The sequence below is a fragment of the Marmota flaviventris genome, chromosome 12 (assembly GCF_047511675.1).
Source record: "Marmota flaviventris isolate mMarFla1 chromosome 12, mMarFla1.hap1, whole genome shotgun sequence".
In the NCBI taxonomy this organism is placed as follows: Eukaryota; Metazoa; Chordata; class Mammalia; order Rodentia; family Sciuridae; genus Marmota; species Marmota flaviventris.
Window position 1 is genome coordinate 69,852,870 of NC_092509.1, and position 19,364 is coordinate 69,872,233.

At 44.2% G+C, this 19,364-nt stretch overlaps 1 protein-coding gene across 1 annotated transcript; it reads right to left on the reverse strand.

Annotated features, from left to right (window-relative positions):
* Positions 1–2,566: 2,566 nt before the first annotated feature.
* On the reverse strand, positions 2,567–19,024 carry Nenf (neudesin neurotrophic factor). Its single transcript, XM_027934826.2, has 4 exons — positions 18,833–19,024; positions 5,220–5,280; positions 4,379–4,482; positions 2,567–3,116 (listed from the first exon to the last, which is right to left on the reverse strand). Exons 1-4 carry the CDS (start codon positions 19,007–19,009, stop codon positions 2,940–2,942), a joined length of 519 nt encoding a protein of 172 aa, XP_027790627.1. The 5' UTR covers positions 19,010–19,024; the 3' UTR covers positions 2,567–2,939.
* Between the last annotated feature and the right edge of the window lie 340 nt (positions 19,025–19,364).

Sequence of the window (19,364 nt, forward strand, 5' to 3'; positions counted from 1 at the left end):
TAAATCTCTACCCCTGGTAGCTGGTGTCTGAACTCAGGGACAAGATGGATGGTCCTGTACCTTGTACAAAACCTCTTTAAGAAGAGCGTCCCCACAGCAACTGGGCAATCTTTTTTTTTTTTTTTAAGATTTCTTTTTTATATTTATTTTTTAGTTATAATTGGACAGAATACCCTTATTCTGTTTATTTTTGTGTGGTGCTGAAGATCAAACCCAGGGCCAAGCATGTGCTAGGCGACCACTCTACCACTGAGCTACCTCCCCAGCTTAGCAACTGGGCAATCTTGTCTTGCACCTTTACACAGGAAGTTCCCAGAGCAGGCACAGGCTCCTGCTGCAAGACAGTCAGAGATCCTGAGCCAAGTCACTGCTCCCCACAGTTTGGGACTTCCAAGGATCTGTGCCAGTGATACAAATTCACATGCCAGCATATGCCCCTCCCCTGGGGCTACATCCACCTCTCTGGAACATGTGCAGGCTGCCCAGAGTTTTGTACACACCATCCTGGCACAATCTGGTCCAGAATCTCTAAATAATAGAGAGACATAATCATATTCATAGTTTCTCCTGCTGGCTGTAGGAGGCAGCCTTTGAAGTGCAGGCCAGGGAACCAGGCAGAGTTGTCCTGGAAGAAGTAATAAGTTCAAAGCCAGGAGGAAAAACTATGCTTTGGTGCAGTCAGGGTTGAGGGAGGGAAATGGGGAAAAGAGCAATTCTGGAAAGTTCCGGCCTGAATTTGAAGACTTTGACCTACCAAAGAGACTGGGGTCTAAAGAGTGGAATTCCAGCCCCCCTCCATTGCATGCTGATGCGGGAAGCAGTGGACACATAAGAACTCATCTCTCAGGTGTTCCCAAAGGCTCGTACATCAACAGGGGCAAAATGTCCTGGTACAGACCACCTTGGCTGCATGATTGGCTTTGAGAATTCCAGGCTAGAATCCTGTCTGCTAAGTTCCAGGTCCATTTCTCTTTGGGGCCGTCAAGTGTCCAACTTCTTGAGTGAGACCCAGAAGTTTGCCATTAGACTCCCGCGTCCTGTATCATACTCATGAGGACAGCAAAGGTCAGCGTTGGTCTTCAGAGTAGATCTGAGACATTTCCCCAAGAGGTGACTAGAAAGTCATGAGGCAGTTGTCTCTCAAAATGTATTTGGGCCCCTTGATATCACAATCTCCTGAGATGCTTATTAGGAATGTAGTTCCTAGGCCATGTTCTAGAAACATGGAATTATAAGCCCTGCGGGTGGGCCCCAGGAATTAACATTTTGGACATTCTTCTGCTTCACGTAAAAATCCTTTTGAGGGGCAGTTGCTATTTATTTATTTAATTGGGGAGGGGGGTGCCAAGGATTGAATTTAGGGGCACTCAGCCACTGAGCCACATGCCCAGCCCTATTTTGTATTTTATTTAGAGATGAGGTCTCACTGAATTGCTTAGTGCCTTGCTTTTGCTGAGGCTGGTTTTGAACTCAAGATCCTCCTACCTCAGCCTCCTGAGCCGCTGGGATTATAGGGGCACCCAGAGGCAGTTGCTATTTACATTGATAACAAAGCGTTATATCAAAGAAATTCATCTCTACTGTAAAAGTTTCTGGGATCAGCCAAACAGGGTTTCTCAGCCTTAGCCTGATACTTTGAACTAGATAATTCTTTGTAGTAGAGGGGTATTAATGGGTAGATATAAGATGTTCCCCTAAAACTCCTATATTAATGCAGGAGTGTGAAATGATTGGATTGTGAGAGCCATCACCCAGTCCATCCTAGTTTAAATGGACTTATGTGGGGTTGGACAAGTGGGGTTGCCTGGAGTTGAGTCATTGGGTGTTTGCCCTGAAAAGGTGCATCTTCCCTTAACCCCTTCCCTGCACCCCCTTCCTCCTGACCCCATCATGAGCTGAGCGGCTTCCTCTGCTGTGCCCTTCCCCTGTAGTGTGCTACCTCATCTTGGGCACAGAGCAATGGAGTCAGCCATCCATGGACTGAGACCTCTGAAACCGTGAGCTCTAAATAAAGTATTCCTTCTCTAAGCTGTTCTTATTGGCTATTCTGGTCACGGCAATGCAAAAGCTGACTAAACAAGGGGCTATCCTGTGCATTATAGGATGTTTAGTGGCATCCCTGGTCTCTAGATGTCAGTAGCACCCTGCAGTTGTTGTGACAACCAAAAATAGAAAAATGTCTCCAGACATTGCCTACTATTCCCCAGAGGAAATATATCTACCCTTCAAGGGGGATTTTGTCCTGAAATCTGGCCTCATAAGGAAAGTGTGTAACCATTCTTGGAATGACCACCCACCAGGCTCCACCAGGCTGGATTCTGGCTCTCCTTACCATTCTCCAATTGTAAATGGGGCTGCAGCTGGTCGGGTGCTCGCCTCCTTCCCCATAGCCCACCTTTTCAACTAATCCCTCTCCGTTCCTGACACACTGCTTGCATGGCCCCTTTTGCCTGGCACCTACACAGGTAGGGGCACAAGAAACCGGACTATTAACTATGGACAGGCAGAACAAACCTACCCAACCCACAAGTGTGACAAGGCTCCTAGGAGGTGATAAGAATTCTCCTTTTCCAACAATATGAAGTTTATTTTTTCTTTTATTATAAAGTAAACATGGTCACAGAAGAAAATTTGGCCAATATAGAAAAGTATAAAGAAGAAATAAAGGTCACCTCTTATTCACTGTTGAGAGGGCCAATGTGGACAGGCAGGAGGCCTCCCCCTAGGGCTATTATTAGCACCCTCACTGATGTGCACGCAGGAATACCCAGGCAGGCAACACGGGACCAAGGACAATAAAAAGCATTCATTCTTCCAAGTTCATTTCTGCTTTATTCAGATCCAGGTGACTCAGAGGCTTCAGGCAGCCTATTTTGTAGGAGAGTGAGCACCTGTTCCCCAGCTCACTCTTCCAAGAACCTCCTCCTGCAGGTGGAACATCAGAACTCATCCTTTATGTCAAAATGGGGCTGATCTTCAGGCTTGAAGTCCAGGTTGGGGCTACCGTCCTCATTGAGAATTCTCCGGGCTGTGTAGCCAACGATGGGGTATTTGGCCTTGTACACCCTGGTGAACACGTCGTCCAGGGATTCCAGCTCCTTGGCTGTGAGGCCCGTCTTGGGGAGAAAGAAACACAGGGGTGAGCATGAGTGAATCGTGTTTGGTGTTGGTCTTTCTCCAACCCTGTCTCACAGCGTTCCTGAGACCCACATGCAAGAGAAAAAATATCTCGACGAGCCACATAGTGTGTGGGGATGGGTTATGGTATGGGGAGAGCAATGGCTTCACCATTTTTTGCTGTTTGATGTGGGAATTAAAGACCCTGTAGAGAACACCATCCTGGGTGGGGTGTGCTTTGGTACAGCCTGTGTCTACTTTCTCTGTCCTGATTCCTCTTACTGCCCTCTCTACTCCTCCTGCTATACATTTATGTATGTTTGCTGCTAAAGTTTGGATCTAGAATATCTCTTTACAAAAGGTCCATGTGTCAAAGTCTTGGTCTCTGGGGTGATACTATTGGGAAATGGTAGAACCTTTAAGAGGTGGGGCCTAATGGGAGGTCACTGGGGGCATGACCTTGAAAGGGATTGTGGGATCCCAGCTTCCTTTTCTTTGTCTTTTGCTTCCTGGCCATGAGGTAAATGGTTTTGCTCTGCCCCATGCTCCTGTCATCATGTTCTGCCTCATTACAGACTCAAAAGCAATGGGGTCAGTTGATCATGGACTGAAACCTCTAAAACTATGAGTTGAAATAAACCTCTTTTCTTTATAAGTTAATTATCTCAGGTGCTTTGTTTCAATAACCCAAAGCCAACTAACATATTTCCCCTTTTCTTAATTTCTTGCAGCTCAAAAATTGGATTTCATCTCAATGTTGATTTGATATTAAGCACATCTGGGGCAAATAACAGCCTTATTATGGGGATCAATTTTTTTTAAATGCTATATTCTCCTTCACAGAAATAGGAGCATAGAGGGAGACCTTGCTTCTCGGTCCAGTTCATTCACTAAGCTACCTAGAGTTGTTGGCAGTGGGGCAGGTCTCAGAGATGAACAGCAAACCTGAAAGAGGCTGGGATGTGGTGAGTGTGAACTGTGAGAGAGATCAGGCTGCCAAGGGAGGCTGGGGCCAAACTATGAAGATCACTGAGTTAGATCACAAGTTCACAGGCGTTTGGACCTGATCTTGGGAGGTTTCTGAGTAGATGTGACACAGTAAGATAATCTACTTAAGAAAGTGATTGAATACCACACCAAGTGGACTAGAGGGTAAATAGGCTAAATTTAAAAGTTCTGCTATTGCCCTCAGGGTTTAAAAAAAAAAAAAACATGGCTGAGGGTATGAGGCATTTTGTCAAAATCCCATAATCTGGTTTACGATATCATGGGTGAGGTCTGCAGGATCCAGAGACATCTTGGCCACTCCTCTGGTGGAGTCCTTCCCAGTCAAGGCATTGTAGGGGGCTCCTCGTCCATAAAACTCTGTAGTAGGGAGGAAGGAAGAGTGTGGGTGTGCAGGCAGCACAGCCAGGAGCCTGCACATGGAGGCTTCTGAGGTCCCCAGTGCAAAGAAAGGCTGCAGGCCCGCAGACAGACAAAGCTACCGAAGACGGAAAGTCCAGCAGCCGCTCCCTGCCAGCAGGTGGGATTTCATTAATTCAAACATGGAACAAATCACGCACATGAGCTGAGAGGTGACTTGGGGGGAAATGCAAAATGAAATTAGTCCTCTAAAAATATTACAAATGCAAACAAGAAAAAATATCTGGCCTCCTTAAATATTGGTGGATGCCGAGTCTACGTCTGGTCATCAGTTTTGGAATTAATCAAAAGATGAACCATTACAAAACTACTTCCATGATATCATTTGTAGTTACAAGTAGGGAAACCGTTATTAAGTGGCATAAAAATGTTCTACGATGCCAACTCCTTGCTAAGGAATATTTTTCTCACTGCTTCATTTAGAGTCAACCATCAAGTTTGAATCTGATTCTATCAGCAATGGGAAGCCATGGGAGGCTTCTGAGTAGGAGCATGACGTTAACAGGAAAAAAAATCTGTTGATGTAAAACTCTGACAAAGATTAACTCAATTCTGGTCATTTAAGATGCAAGGAAAAGAACTTTCCCAACATTGTCTTCCTTTCCTCACACCTCCAGGTACCCACTCTGACTTCTGAGATCCCCCAAAATAAAGACTTAAAATGCCAAACCACTTACCCTTTCCAGAAGTGACATCAAACACCACCCCCTTCACTGCCAAGTAGATAGGTTGATCTTCCTAGAAAGTAAGGGAGAAACTGTGAAGGGGAAACAAAGAGCCCAGCTCTTACAGGACGAGTTAGTAAAATCTCTTCCCATCTGTGCAAAGAGCGGTGGATACATCACAAAGCCTGGCTCTCAGCAAGCTTGCCACCTTCCCCAGCAATGTCATGCCTGTTCGCAAAACCTTGGAAAAGTCACAGCATCATGACAAGAGCACTGCAATCCCTTCCTTAAAAAAAAAAACAGGAATTGGAATAACTTCTTGCAGATAAAAATTCAAAAGAATATTAAATAATGAATGATTTAAATCAGTCCAAATGTCCCCATCGTCCATGGACATACATAGATACAACCAGTGTAGATGATCTAGTTTATATTTCAATTTTTGTAGGCAACATTTTTTTCACATAACATTTCCACATATTAGAAAAATGGCTGTCACTTAAACAGCTCCACGGGGCCCTATCTTATATGAGTGACACTATACCATACACCTGCTTGTGTAGCTAGTCTTCTGTCTGGGGCATTTGGGTATTTCCATTGCTTGGAACTATAAATGTGAGCATTATGAATATCTTCCTATAAATTACTTTGTAATTTGTCAAGTTACTTCCGTGAGGTTTATTTCAACATATGGAATTCCTGGGTCAAAGGACACAAATAAATTCCTTCAAAAACATTAAAACATATGACAGTGGCAGAAATGTGCAAGCAATGCTGTTTGTCCACAGTTCTACTAACAACGGGTTATGTACTTTATTTTGGCTGTACTAGTGGCTATAAAATGTTACCTTAGAAACTGTACCACCCCACCAAAAAAAAAAAAGGGAATAATACAAAAGCACAGGGAATGGATTTTCTAAATTCCATCCAGTCAGCCTCAGGCTGGGGTGACTGTCATGGTGCCATGTCACCAAGGATCAGGTCTCTCTTCCATCTCAACCCATCAGGGTACAGATGAGCCAGGAGGCTCAAAGGCCTGGTGAAGGGCGAATTGCTGCTGGGTCTCAGGATCTTTGGCTGCTTGGCTTCTCTCTGGGGCAGCCGTGGTGGGGTCCTTGCTCCTGTGGAGCTCACGGCTAAGTGTTTTTTGACCACATTTAACAGGCAGAGGAGGTAAGCAACTTACTCAAGGAAACGTACCCCACTGCCACATGACTTGTCAGGCCTCAATCTCTCTAATGTCACACGGGGACCCCACCTTCCTACCCTGCAGGAGTGCTGGAGGAAACTGGGTATGTGAGAACTCCCGGCCCAACATGGGAGCTCAGTAAATGGTTGGTTTTTGTTATTCCATAAAGACAGGCCTCAGAACTTCCCTGACTTTGTTGACACTTGTTATACTTCACCTAACAAGGGTCATTTAAATGGAGTAGCTTCACGTGGCAGCAGACTGCACTTGTCATTGTGTCAATTTACCGCCCTTCCTTCACGGTGATGACTTGTTGTTCCTCAGCTTCAATTGCTTCTCAAGTGGAGTCATGTGTTTATATCAATTTCTAAAATACATTACAGCTATAATTACAACAGTTCGTCATATCTTCCATTCTGTGGACTTTTCTTTGATATTTTTTCTTTTTCAGTGTGCAAAGAGTCATAGAAACATAATAGACATGCTATAAAATCATGCATTTTGACTGGGTGCAGTGGTGTATGCCTGTTAATGGTGAGGCTGAGGCAGAGGATCACCAGTTTGAGGCCAGCTTGAGCAACTTAGTAAGACCTTGTCTCAAAATAAAAAGGACGGGGGGTGTAGCTCCATAGAGCACCCTGGGGTTCAATCCCAAGTACCAAAACAAAACATACATCTTTATCACTAATGTTCTCCACCTCTTCAACAGTGAAATATTTATCTTCTCGTTAAACTACATACTGAAAGCTAGGGGAAGTCATAGTGAAGGGGTAGAAGGGTGTATTTAGCACTCCTAGGGACGTTGCTGTGACACAGAAGTGGCAGAGTGAGCAGAGGAGCGATCTTATCAGCTAAACACCAAGTGTGTGGTGCGGAATAATCTGTTAGCTGGAATCCACTGACAACAGGGCTCTCAGTATAGATTCTCAGGTCTGGGAAATGACAACCAAGAGGGCAAAGGGTGGGCAGAAGCCCTGGGAGCATAAATAAGAAGAAAGGAGAAGAAACGAGAGACGTGATAAAGATATGCATTCATCACCAGCTTCACCCCATGGTCTCTCCATCCCCTCATCTACCTGGATAGATGAGATCTTTTGTGCCCATTTAAATGACCCTTATGGATGTCCATTTTGGAGACATCATTTTATCTGTTTATGACTATAGCAGGTCATAGATAATACCAGGAGGGTTGTCTTTTTGCCAACAAAGCAAAGTAGGAGTCACCATGGTGTCACAATCCAAGTGCAAGTTTTCAAGTGAAACAGGCCTGGCTTTGAGTTGTGTTGCCATGGGCAAATTATTTAGCCCCTCTGTGTCTCCGTTATCTCCTACATAACAGGAGGATAATAAAAGTCCTGACTCAATGGGTTAAGATTCACCAAAGCAGGCTGGGGTTGTGGCTCAGTGGTGGAGCGCTTGCCTAAAACGCATGAGGCACTGGGTTCAATACTCAGCACCACATATAAATAAATAAATAAAGGTATTATGTCCACCTACAACTAAAAAATATTTTTAAAAAAGAGAAAAGATTCACCAAAGCAAGATATGAAAGGCCATTAGCAGTTCAGGGAAATAAATGATACTTTCCTTTATCATCCTCTAAGTTTTAAATATTGTGAAAGCAAAGAAGAATCAGATAACCAAGTGGAAGATCACAGAGTTTCCTAAAGGAAAGTATGTTGTTGTTGTTTTGTTACCAGACATTGAACCCAGAGGCACTTAACCACTGAGCCACATCCCCAGCCCTTGTTTTATATTTTATTTAGAGACAAGGTCTCCCTAAGTTGCTTAGGACATTGTTAAGTTGTGGAGGCTGGCTTTGAACTCGAGATCCTCCTGCCTCGGCCTCCCTAGCTGCTGGATTGCAGGTGTGCACCACCTTGTCCAACTGTTCCCCCCCCCCCCAGTAATTCCCAAGTGACAAGGACTTTGGAGGAATTTGAAGTTGAAACAGGAAGTGGCCTTGAAAACAATCTATCAACACCTTCATTTTGCAGATGAGGTTAATTGGGTCCAGAGAGTTGAAGTGACTTGTCCTGAGTCACAGAGTGAACAGAAGGGAGGCAGGACCTAGAACCCAGAGCTTAGGGATCCAACGTTCAGTCCACTCTCTTGCCCTTCCCACCAGATGGCACACCTAGCACAGAGGGCACTGGCCTAGCTCTAGGAGAGGAACACAGTGTCCCAGGGAATTCACCCAGGACAGACAGGTAGTAGGTGAGAGGGACCCTATAGAAGGAGACCAGGGCCTTCACTTTGCTTTTGGGTCTTGGGTTTGCCTCACGAGCTAGGTTTCTTCCTGTGGTCAAGCAGGGGTCAGTGGAAAGTGCCATGACAGTACCACATTGTGGGGACACAAAAGCAGTGGAGCAAACAGCCTTATCCCTCAACTGGCCAATGTTTCAGAGCCTCCAACACCCTCAGACTCTAGACCAGAGCCTGAAACAGAGGAGTTCCTCACTGGTGACTCTTTATTTATTTATTTATTTTTTGTTGGGGGTGGGAAGTGCTGCAGATGGAGCTTTTTGGTTTTTTGTTTGTTTGTTTGTTTTTGTTTTGAAGACAGGATCTTGCTAAATTTCCCAAGCTAGCCTCGAACTTGTGATTCTCCTGCCTCAACCCATGAATAGCTGAGATTATAGACATGTACCACAGTGCCTGGTTTTGCATGAGTTTTTTTTGTGATTTTTTTTTTTTTTTTACAGAAAAAAATTCTTGCCCTCCAATCATCTAAAATCATATTTTTCTTTTCTTTCTTTTTCTTTTTTTGTCTTTTTCTTTTCTGGAACTGGGGATTGAACCCTGGGATTCACACATGTGAGGCAAGTGCTTAACCACTGAACTACATTCCAGTTCTAAAAAATGTGTATTTCTCACCACAGAGGCATTAGTAAACTATTTCTGGGTCGTAAGATGAATTTAATGATTTATCAACAGCTTTTTAAAAAAATATTTTTTTAGTTGTAGATGGACATAATACCTTTATTTATTTATTTTTATGTGGTGCTGAGGATGGAACCCACTTGCGAGGCAAGTGCTCTACCACTGAGCCACAATTCCAGCCCCTCAATAGCTTTTTTTTTTTTTTTAAAGAAAATGAAATAGGAATTAGTAGGAGAGTTTGATTAGCTTTAATAATAAATAACAGCTCTTTCTGCGGACCCTTAAGGTCAGAGGAGCCATCACAGCGACCCCAAAGAAAAAGTTATCGGCAGACACAACATCTTTGTTGATATGTGGTGCTGAGGATCGAACCCGGGCCGCACACATGCCAGACGAGCACGCTACCGCTTGAGCCACATCCCCAACCCTGGATTTCTTTCTTTATAAAAATATTTTCCTGGTCCCCGCGCTATCTTGCCGCCTGAGGGAGGCTCTTATGGTGGGGCCCCTGTCTATGTGGTGGAGGGCTGCTGGAACCGGGTTTGGAGTTTCGCAGTCCCTCCCCACTTCCATGCTAGAAGATGCCAAGGAAAGAGAAGTGCTATAGGCCTTCTCTGTGAGCCCAGGAAGAGTGGATGGTCATCCAGAAGCTTAAGTTCAGAGACAGAGTCTCACCGAGTTGCTTAGCAGCCTTGCTTTTGCTGAGGCTGGCTTTGAACTTGCAATCCTCCTGCCTCAGTCTCCTGAACCACTGGGATTACAGCAACAGAAAGTAAGTTTTGCGGCGGGACAGAGCTTCCAATCACTCCTGCAAGGTAGGCGGGCCTGCGACCCACCGGCAGAAGAGGAGCAGCGGCCTGCTGAGAGGCAGAGCCGCCCCCTCCCCCCCGCGCCTGCAAGGTAGTCGGAACTGAGACCACCATCAGAACAGGTCAGACCTGCAACCGAGAGACAGAACAGGCCCAGTGGCCTGAGGAAGGGTAGAGCCGCCCCCCCCCCACGCCTGCAAAGTAGGCGGACCTGCGACCCACTGGCAGTACAGCCCCAGAGGCCTACAGAGGGGCAGTGCCGCTGCCTGCGCCTGCAAAGTAGACAGAACGGCGACCACCGACAGAACAAGCCTAGCGGCCCGCAGAGGGACAGAGCCGCCGCCCGCGCCTGCAAGGACGGTGGACCTGCTACCAACTGGCAGAGCAGGCCCAGCGGCCTGCCGGCGTGGTAGGCACATTGCCCCAATTGGCGGAGGGGCAGAGCCGCCGCCCGTGCCTGCGAGGGAGACTTTGCAACTATACAAGACCAATATAAATATATAGGGGGAAAATTCAATAGCACAACAGTTTCACCAAGAAGAAAGGAACGCGAACAGTATGAAGAGACAAGGAAAGAAAGGACCACAAGCATTGCAGGTCAACTCAACTTTAGAAGAGGTAATAGCTGCAGCTGATGGAATGTCAGATAAAGAATTCAGGATATACATGCTTCAGATGATCTGGAGTCTCAAGGAAGACATCAGACAGCAAAATCAGACAATGAAAGATCACTTCAACAATGAATTACATAAACAAATCCAAGAAGCAAAAGATCAACTATACAGGGAAATAGAGGTTATAAAAAACAAACAAACAGAAATCCTAGAAATGCAGGAAGCAATAAGCCAACTTAAAAACTCAATTGAGAATACTACCAGCAGAGTAGAACACTTAGAAGACAGAACATCAGACAATGAAGATAAAGTATTTCAACTTGAAAAGAACATAGACAGCTCAGCAAGACTGTTAAGAAACCATGAGCAGAACATCCAAGAAATATGGGATAACATCAAGAGACCAAATTTAAGAGTCATTGGGATACAGGAAGGAACAGAGTTTCAAACCAAAGGAATGAGCAATCTATTCAATGAAATAATTCGAGAAAACTTCCCAGACTTGAAGAATGAGACAGAACCCCAAATCCTAGAAGCCTACAGGACGCCGAATGTGCAAAATCATAAGAGACCCACACCTAGACACATTATAATGAAGATGCCCAACATACAGAACAAGGAGAGAATTTTAAAAGCTACAAGAGAAAGGAAGCAGATCACATTTAGGGGTAAGCCAATCAGGATAACAGCTGATCTTTCAACACAGACTCTGAAAGCTAGAAGATCCTGGAATAACATATTTCAAACACTGAAAGAAAATGGGTTCCAACCAAGAATTGTGTTTCCAGCGAAATTAAGCTTCAGGATGGAAGATGAAATTAAAACCTTCCACGATAAACAAAAGTTAAAAGAATTTGCAGCTAGAAAACCATCTCTTCAAAACATCCTTGGCAAAACATTACAGGAAGAGGAAATGGAAAATAACAATGAAAACCAACAGTGGGAGGTAGGACACTAAAGGGGGGAAAATAATCAAAGTGGAAAACAAACCATGTTTAGTAACATAAATAAACAAATATGGCTGGAAGAACAACCCATATCTCAATAATAACCCTAAATGTTAATGGCTTAAACTCACCAATCAAGAGACACAGGCTAGTAGAATGGATCACAAAACAAGACCCAACAATATGCTGCCTACAGGAGACGCATTTGATAGGAAAAGACATACATAGGCTGAAGGTGAAAGGTTGGGAAAAATCATATCACTCATATGGACTTCGGAAACAAGCAGGAGTATCCATACTCATATCAAATAAAATAGATTTTAAGCCAAAGTTAATCAAAAGGGATAAAGAGGGACACTACATACTGCTCAAGGGAACCATACACCAACAAGACATAACAATCATAAATATATATGCCCCAAACAATGGTGCAGCTATGTTCATCAAACAAACTCTTCTCAAGTTCAAGAGTCTAATAGACCACCATACAATAATCATGGGAGACTTCAACACACCTCTCTCACCACTGGACAGATCTTCCAAACAAAAGTTGAATAAGGAAACCATAGAACTCAATAACACAATTAATAACCTAGACTTAATTGACATATATAGAATATACCACCCAACATCAAACAGTTACACTTTTTTCTCAGCAGCACATGGATCCTTCTCAAAAATAGATCATATATTATGTCACAGGGCAACTCTTAGACAATACAAAGGAGTAGAGATAATACCATGCATCCTATCTGATCATAATGGAATGGAACTGAAAATCAACGATAAAAGAAGGAAGGAAAAAGAATATATCACTTGGAGAATGAACAATAGGTTACTGAATGATCAATGGGTTATAGAAGACATCAAGGAGGAAATTAAAAAATTCTTAGAGATTAATGAAAACACAGACACAACATATCGGAATCTATGGGACACATTGAAAGCAGTTCTAAGAGGAAAATTCATTGCTTGGAGTTCATTCTTTAAAAAAAGACAAAACCAACAAATAAATGATCTCATACTTCATCTCAAAATCCTAGAAAAAGAAGAGCAAAACAACAGCAAAAGAAGTAGAAGGCAAGAAATAATTAAAATCAGAGCTGAAATCAATGAAATCGAAACAAAAGAAACAATTGAAAAAATTGACAAAACTAAAAGTTGGTTCTTTGAAAAAATAAACAAAATCGACAGACCCTTAGCCATGCTAGCGAAGAGAAGAAGAGAGAGAACTCAAATCACTAACATACGGGATGAAAGAGGCAATATCACAACAGACACTTCAGAAATACAGAAGATAATCAAAAATTATTTTGAATCCTTATACTCCAATAAATTAGAAGATAGTGAAGGCATAGATAAATTTCTTAAGTCATATGATCTGCCCAGATTGAGTCAGGAGGATATAGACAACCTAAACAGACCAATATCAATTGAGGAAATAGAAGAAACCATCAAAGGACTACCAACTAAGAAAAGCCCAGGACCGGATGGGTATACAGCAGAGTTTTACAAAACCTTTAAAGAGGAACTAATACCAATACTTTTCAAGCTACTTCGGGAAATAGAAAAAGAGGGAGAACTTCCAAATTCATTCTACGAGGCCAACATCACCCTGATACCTAAACCAGACAAAGACACTTCAAAGAAAGAAAACTACAGACCAATATCTCTAATGAACCTAGATGCAAAAATCCTCAATAAAATTCTGGCCACTCGGATACAAAGGCACATCAAAAAAATTGTGCACCATGATCAAGTAGGATTCATCCCTGGGATGCAAGGCTGGTTCAATATAAGGAAATCAATAAATGTTATTCACCACATCAATAGACTTAAAAATAAGAACCATATGATCATCTCGATAGATGCGGAAAAAGCATTCGACAAAGTACAGCATCCCTTTATGTTCAAAACTCTAGAAAAACTAGGGATAACAGGAACATACCTCAATATTGTAAAAGCAATCTATGCTAAGCCTCAGGCTAGCATCATTCTGAATGGAGAAAAATTGAAGGCATTCCCTCTAAAATCTGGAACAAGACAGGGATGCCCTCTCTCACCACTTCTGTTCAACATAGTTCTCGAAACACTGGCCAGAGCAATTAGACAGACGAAAGAAATTAAAGGCATCAAAATAGGAAAAGAAGAACTTAAATTATCACTATTTGCAGATGACATGATTCTATACCTAGCAGACCCAAAAGGGTCTACAAAGAAACTATTAGAGCTAATAAATGAATTCAGCAAAGTGGCAGGATATAAAATCAACACGCATAAATCAAAGGCATTCCTGTATATCAGCGACAAATCCTCTGAAACGGAAATGAGGACAACCACTCCATTCACAATATCTTCAAAAAAAATAAAATACTTGGGAATCAACCTAACAAAAGAGGTGAAAGACTTATACAATGAAAACTACAGAACCCTAAAGAGAGAAATAGAAGAAGATCTTAGAAGATGGAAAAATATACCCTGTTCATGGATAGGCAGAACTAACATCATCAAAATGGCGATATTACCAAAAGTTCTCTATAGGTTTAATGCAATGCCAATCAAAATCCCAACGGCATTTCTTGTAGAAATAGAGAAAGCAATCATGAAATTCATATGGAAAAATAAAAGACCCAGAATAGCAAAAACAATGCTAAGCAGGAAGTGTGAATCAGGCGGTATAGCAATACCAGACTTCAAACTATATTACAGAGCAATAGTAACAAAAACAGCATGGTACTGGTACCAAAACAGGCGGGTGGACCAATGGTACAGAATAGAGGACACAGAAACCAATCCACAAAACTACAACTATCTTATATTTGATAAAGGGTCTAAAAGCATGCAATGGAGGAAGGATAGCATCTTCAACAAATGGTGCTGGGAAAACTGGAAATCCATATGCAACAAAATGAAACTGAATCCCTTTCTCTCGCCATGCACAAAAGTTAATTCAAAATGGATCAAGGAGCTTGATATCAAATCAGAGACGCGCCGTCTGATAGAAGAAAAAGTTGGCTACGATCTACAGTCGGTGGGGTCGGGCTCCAAATTCCTCAATAGGACACCCATAGCACAAAAGTTAATAACTAGAATCAACAAATGGGACTTACTCAAACTAAAAAGTTTTTTCTCAGCAAAAGATACAATAAGAGAGGTAAATAGAGAGCCTACATCCTGGGAACAAATCTTTACTCCTCACACTTCAGATACAGCCCTAATATCCAGAGTATACAAAGAGCTCAAAAAATTAGACAATAAGAGAACAAACAACCCAATCAACAAATGGGCCAAGGACCTGAACAGACACTTCTTAGAGGAGGACATACAGTCAATCAACAAGTACATGAAAAAATGCTCACCATCTCTAGCAGTCAGAGAAATGCAAATCAAAACCACCCTAAGATACCATCTCACTCCAGTTAGATTGGCAGCCATTATGAAGTCAAACAACAACAAGTGCTGGCGAGGATGTGGGGAAAAGGGTACACTTGTACATTGCTGGTGGGACTGCAAATTGGTGCAGCCAATTTGGAAAGCAGTATGGAGATTTCTTGGAAAGCTGGGAATGGAGCCACCATTTGACCCAGCTATTCCCCTTCTCGGTCTATTCCCTAAAGACCTAAAAAGAGCATGCTACAGGGACACTGCTACATCGATGTTCATAGCAGCACAATTCACAATAGCTAGACTGTGGAACCAACCTAGATGCCCTTCAATGGATGAATGGATAAAAAAAATGTGGCATTTATACACAATGGAGTATTACTCTGCATTAAAAAATGACAAAATCATAGAATTTACAGGGAAATGGATGGCATTAGAGCAGATTATGCTAAGTGAAGCTAGCCAATCCCTAAAAAACAAATGTCAAATGTCTTCTTTGATATAAGGAGAGTAGCTAAGAACAGAGTAGGGTCGAAGAGCATGAGAAGAAGATTAACATTAAACAGGGATGAGAGGTGGGAGGGAAAGGGGGAGAGAAGGGAAAATGCATGGAAATGGAAGGAGACCCTCAGAGGTATACAAAAGTACATACAAGAGGAAGTGAGGGGAAGGGGAAAAATAATACAAGGGGGACAAACGAATGTCAGTAAAGGGGGCAGAGAGAGAAGAGGGGAGGGGAGGGGAGGGGAGGGGAGGGGAGGGGAGGGGAGGGGGGATAGTAGAGGATAGGAAAGACAGCAGAATACAACAGACACTAGTATGGCAATATGTAAATCAATGGATGTGTAACTGATGTGATTCTGCAATCTGTATATGGGGTAAAAATGGGAGCTCATAACCCACTTGAATCAAATTGTGAAATATGATATATCAAGAACTATGTAATGTTTTGAACAGCCAACAATAAAAAAAAAAAAAAATTTTCCTATAGTTTATTCAAGAGCACCCTTTTTAAAAATTCTGTGTATTTTCATATACACTGTAACATGAAAATATTTATAATATTGTTTTTATTTTACTTTTGTAAAAATAATGTCTATTCTCTTTTGCTTTGTATTTCACTAAAAATGTTGAAAATATTTCTGTCACTCTTTCAAATTGCTTCATATTTCCACTGATTTCACTCTAATAAAGAAGGAGATAAAAGCAGTAAAAAAAAAAAAAAATAATAATAATAATAAATAACAGCTTTTTTTTAGTTTAATAATAAATAAAAATAACAAAATAATAACAGCTAACATTTATTAAGGTTTATGCTAAACATTATGCCAAGCTTAGAAGCACTTTGCATATCACTGTCAATTTTTTTTTTTTTTTAGTACTGGAGATTGAACTCAGGGACACTCAACCACTGAGCCACCTCCCAGCCCTATTTTGTATTTTATTTAGAGACTGGGTTTCACTGAGTTGCTTAGTGCCTTGCTGGCTTTGAACCTGTGATCCTGAGCTGCTGGAATTATAGGCATGAGCCACTGTGCCCAGCTACTATCTCATTTAACTCATTATAACCATAATCATTGTGATAGTGATCTTTATGTTGATTTGGATAGGCTACTGAACCCAATTATTTGATTAAACACTCAGTGAGGTGTTGCTATGAAGGTATTTGGAAACTTGGTTAATATCTACCATCAGGTGACTTTATATAAAGGAGAGTATTAGGTAATCTGGATGGGCTTGATCTGATCAGTTGGAAGGCTTAGAACTTTCCCTAAGAACAAGTCTGGGGCTGGGGATGTGGCTCAAGCGGTAGCGTGCTCGCCTGGCATGCGTGCAGCCTGGGTTCGATCCTCAGCACCACATACAAACAAAGATGTGTCCGCCGAAAACTAAAAAATAAATAAATAAATATTAAAAATTAAAAAAAAAAAGAACAAGTCTGACCTGATCCTTGGAAGGAAGGTCATGAGGTTTCCCTGAGGAAGAAATTCCTGATAGCTTGCCCTACAGATTTTTGACTTTCCTAGCCAGCTCCCATAATTGCATAAACAATTCCTTGCAGTAAGTCCTATCCCAGGGGCTGGGGAGGCTGAGACAGGAGGATTGAGAGTTCAAAACCAGCCTTGGCAATGGTGAGGTGCTAAGCAACTCAGTGAGACCCTGTCCCTAAATAAAATACAAAATTTCTGCTGGGGGTGGAGCTCAGTGGTCAAGTGCTCGCAATCAATCCCCGACAAAACACCCCAAGAGTCTTTCTATCATCCCAGGTACTATTGTTGTACCCTCCATTTTGAACTGTCTTTCCTTGGATTCTGTGCTGAGGGTCCCCAGGACCACCCCACATATGGAAGAACTCAGCATATGGGTGTATTCACGGCTAGAAGGGGAAAAGAAAGAGGTAGAACCTGGAGTAATCTCTGTGCAGACTTCTTTAAACTCTCTTCTTCCCTTGATACACCCTTCCCCCAGCAACACAATGCAGCCCCCAGGAGCACCATGTTGCCCAGGGAAGCCCATTAGAGACTCAGCACCCAAGCTTTGTATTGGGGGGCTGGTCTGAGTGCTGCTGCATACAATGTTCAACATAAGCCACACTATCCGTATGCACAGCAGAGGCAGGTAAGCCACCCTTACCATCAGGGAGGGGTGGGAACATAGGAAATCCAGACACCTACCAAGGGCCACCCTTGCAAGCTGGCCTTTCTAGAGTGCAGGCCTGCCATGTTAACTCTTTTCTAAACAGATTCCCTGACTCTGCACCCAAAGAATGCATCTCTGAATACCCAGTCACATCCTTGCTGTGTCTCCCTCTCTATGTCTTCATGGACCCATAGTTCTAACCAACCTTTTAAAACCTGATGCCCAGGGCCAGGATTCCAAGTCCCCCTTAAAATCCTAGTCCATCTAAAACCTACTAGGTCAGAGAGTTTGAGCAAGAGAAGATCCAGCCACTTCCTGCTCTACCATTAATGGGTGGCATGCCTGTTTCTATAAAAGCACTAAATTGGTTTCCCCAGCTCTGAAATGACATTATACTAAGCTCTCCCCACCAAACCTGATGTCCTGACCTCCCCCTCTAACGTTGCCCCGCCCCCATGGCCCTTCTGAGTACCGCCTGGTTCCCTCACAAGGCACGGGGTCCCCCAAACCTGACGGGCAGGTGGTTGTGAGTTTCTGGAGTCCACATTACTGGCTGAACAGGATGTGGGAATGTGTGTGTTGGGGGATTTTGTCGCTAACCCGTTTCCTGGTCTGCGCTCACCCCTGGCTCGGGCTCAACCTCAAGGGCACAGACACTACTTAGGTTTGGGGAGTCAGCTGAGAGGAGGCCCGGGATCTAGAGGCAGGAAAAGGAAGTGCAGGAAAAGCCTGGATGGTCCCTGGACCTGCCCCAATCCCCACCTCACCCAAGGAACAGGCTTTCCTTCCCTCCCTTCCTCACCTGCCATTCCCCAATGAATACCAGAGTGACCGCCACCAGGTGATGCTAACATTAGAAACAAAGTTTTGCGGTTTGTATACAGACCACGAGCTAAAAGGCTGGCTCGAGGCGGTAGTTCCCGGGGAAAGGGAAGCGCCGGAGAGGGAAGCGCGGGCCAAGCAGGGCGCCCGACTCTGGAGGACTCGCCCTTACCCGGGAGAGAGGAGGCCCAGCCCGCCGGCGCCCAGCGCGGGGCTCGGGCTCCGGGAGGGGGCGCCCGCCGAGAGCCGCGCGTCCCCACGGCGCCTCCCGGGTCCCGCCTCCCTCCCCACCGGCAGCCGCGGCCCCGATCCCTAGGCCCGCGCCGCGCCCGCCTACCTCCTCCCCGCCGTAGCGAGCCAGCTCCTCCTCGGTGAAGAGCCGCACCGGGGGCCCCCGCTCGGCGGGGCGCGGCGCCTGCCCGGCCTGGGCTGCGGGCAGCCCCGGGGCCAGCGCCAGGACCAGGGCCAGCGCTGCCAGCGGCCGCAGCCGCCACCCGGGCGCCGGGCCCGCCATGGTGAGCGCGCAGCGCTGGGCGAGGAAGGCCCGCGGCAGAGCCCGCGCGCTCCCGCCCCGCCGCCTGCCCAGGGCCGCCCCGAGGGCGGGGACCCCCCAACCCCCGCCTCCCTGGCGCTACTGCTTCTTGCAGCGCAGCGGGGCCGCCCGCCTTCTGGAAACTTGGGACGTAGGATGACAACCCCTGCTCCTTACCCCAAACTACCCACTGAAAGTTAGCACACAACAGATGTCAGTGTAGCTCCTTCATTAGGTTCACGAATGACACTTATCAGCACCTAGGCTGGTATATTTTAAAAATAGAACCCCAATTTTATTAAGTCGCTTTTACTTCTCCCTTTCCCCCCAACCCCCT

Coding starts and splice junctions, on each gene's coding strand:
- Nenf (XM_027934826.2), bottom strand. CDS start 19,009: ATGGCGGGCCCGGCGCCCGGGTGGCGGCTGCGGCCGCTGGCAGCGCTG. Junction 5,281..18,832: donor CTCGCTACGGCGGGGAGGAG/GTAGGCGGGCGC, acceptor CTTACTTTCTAG/GAAGATCAACCTATCTACTT. Junction 4,483..5,219: donor TGATGTCACTTCTGGAAAGG/GTAAGTGGTTTG, acceptor TCCCTACTACAG/AGTTTTATGGACGAGGAGCC.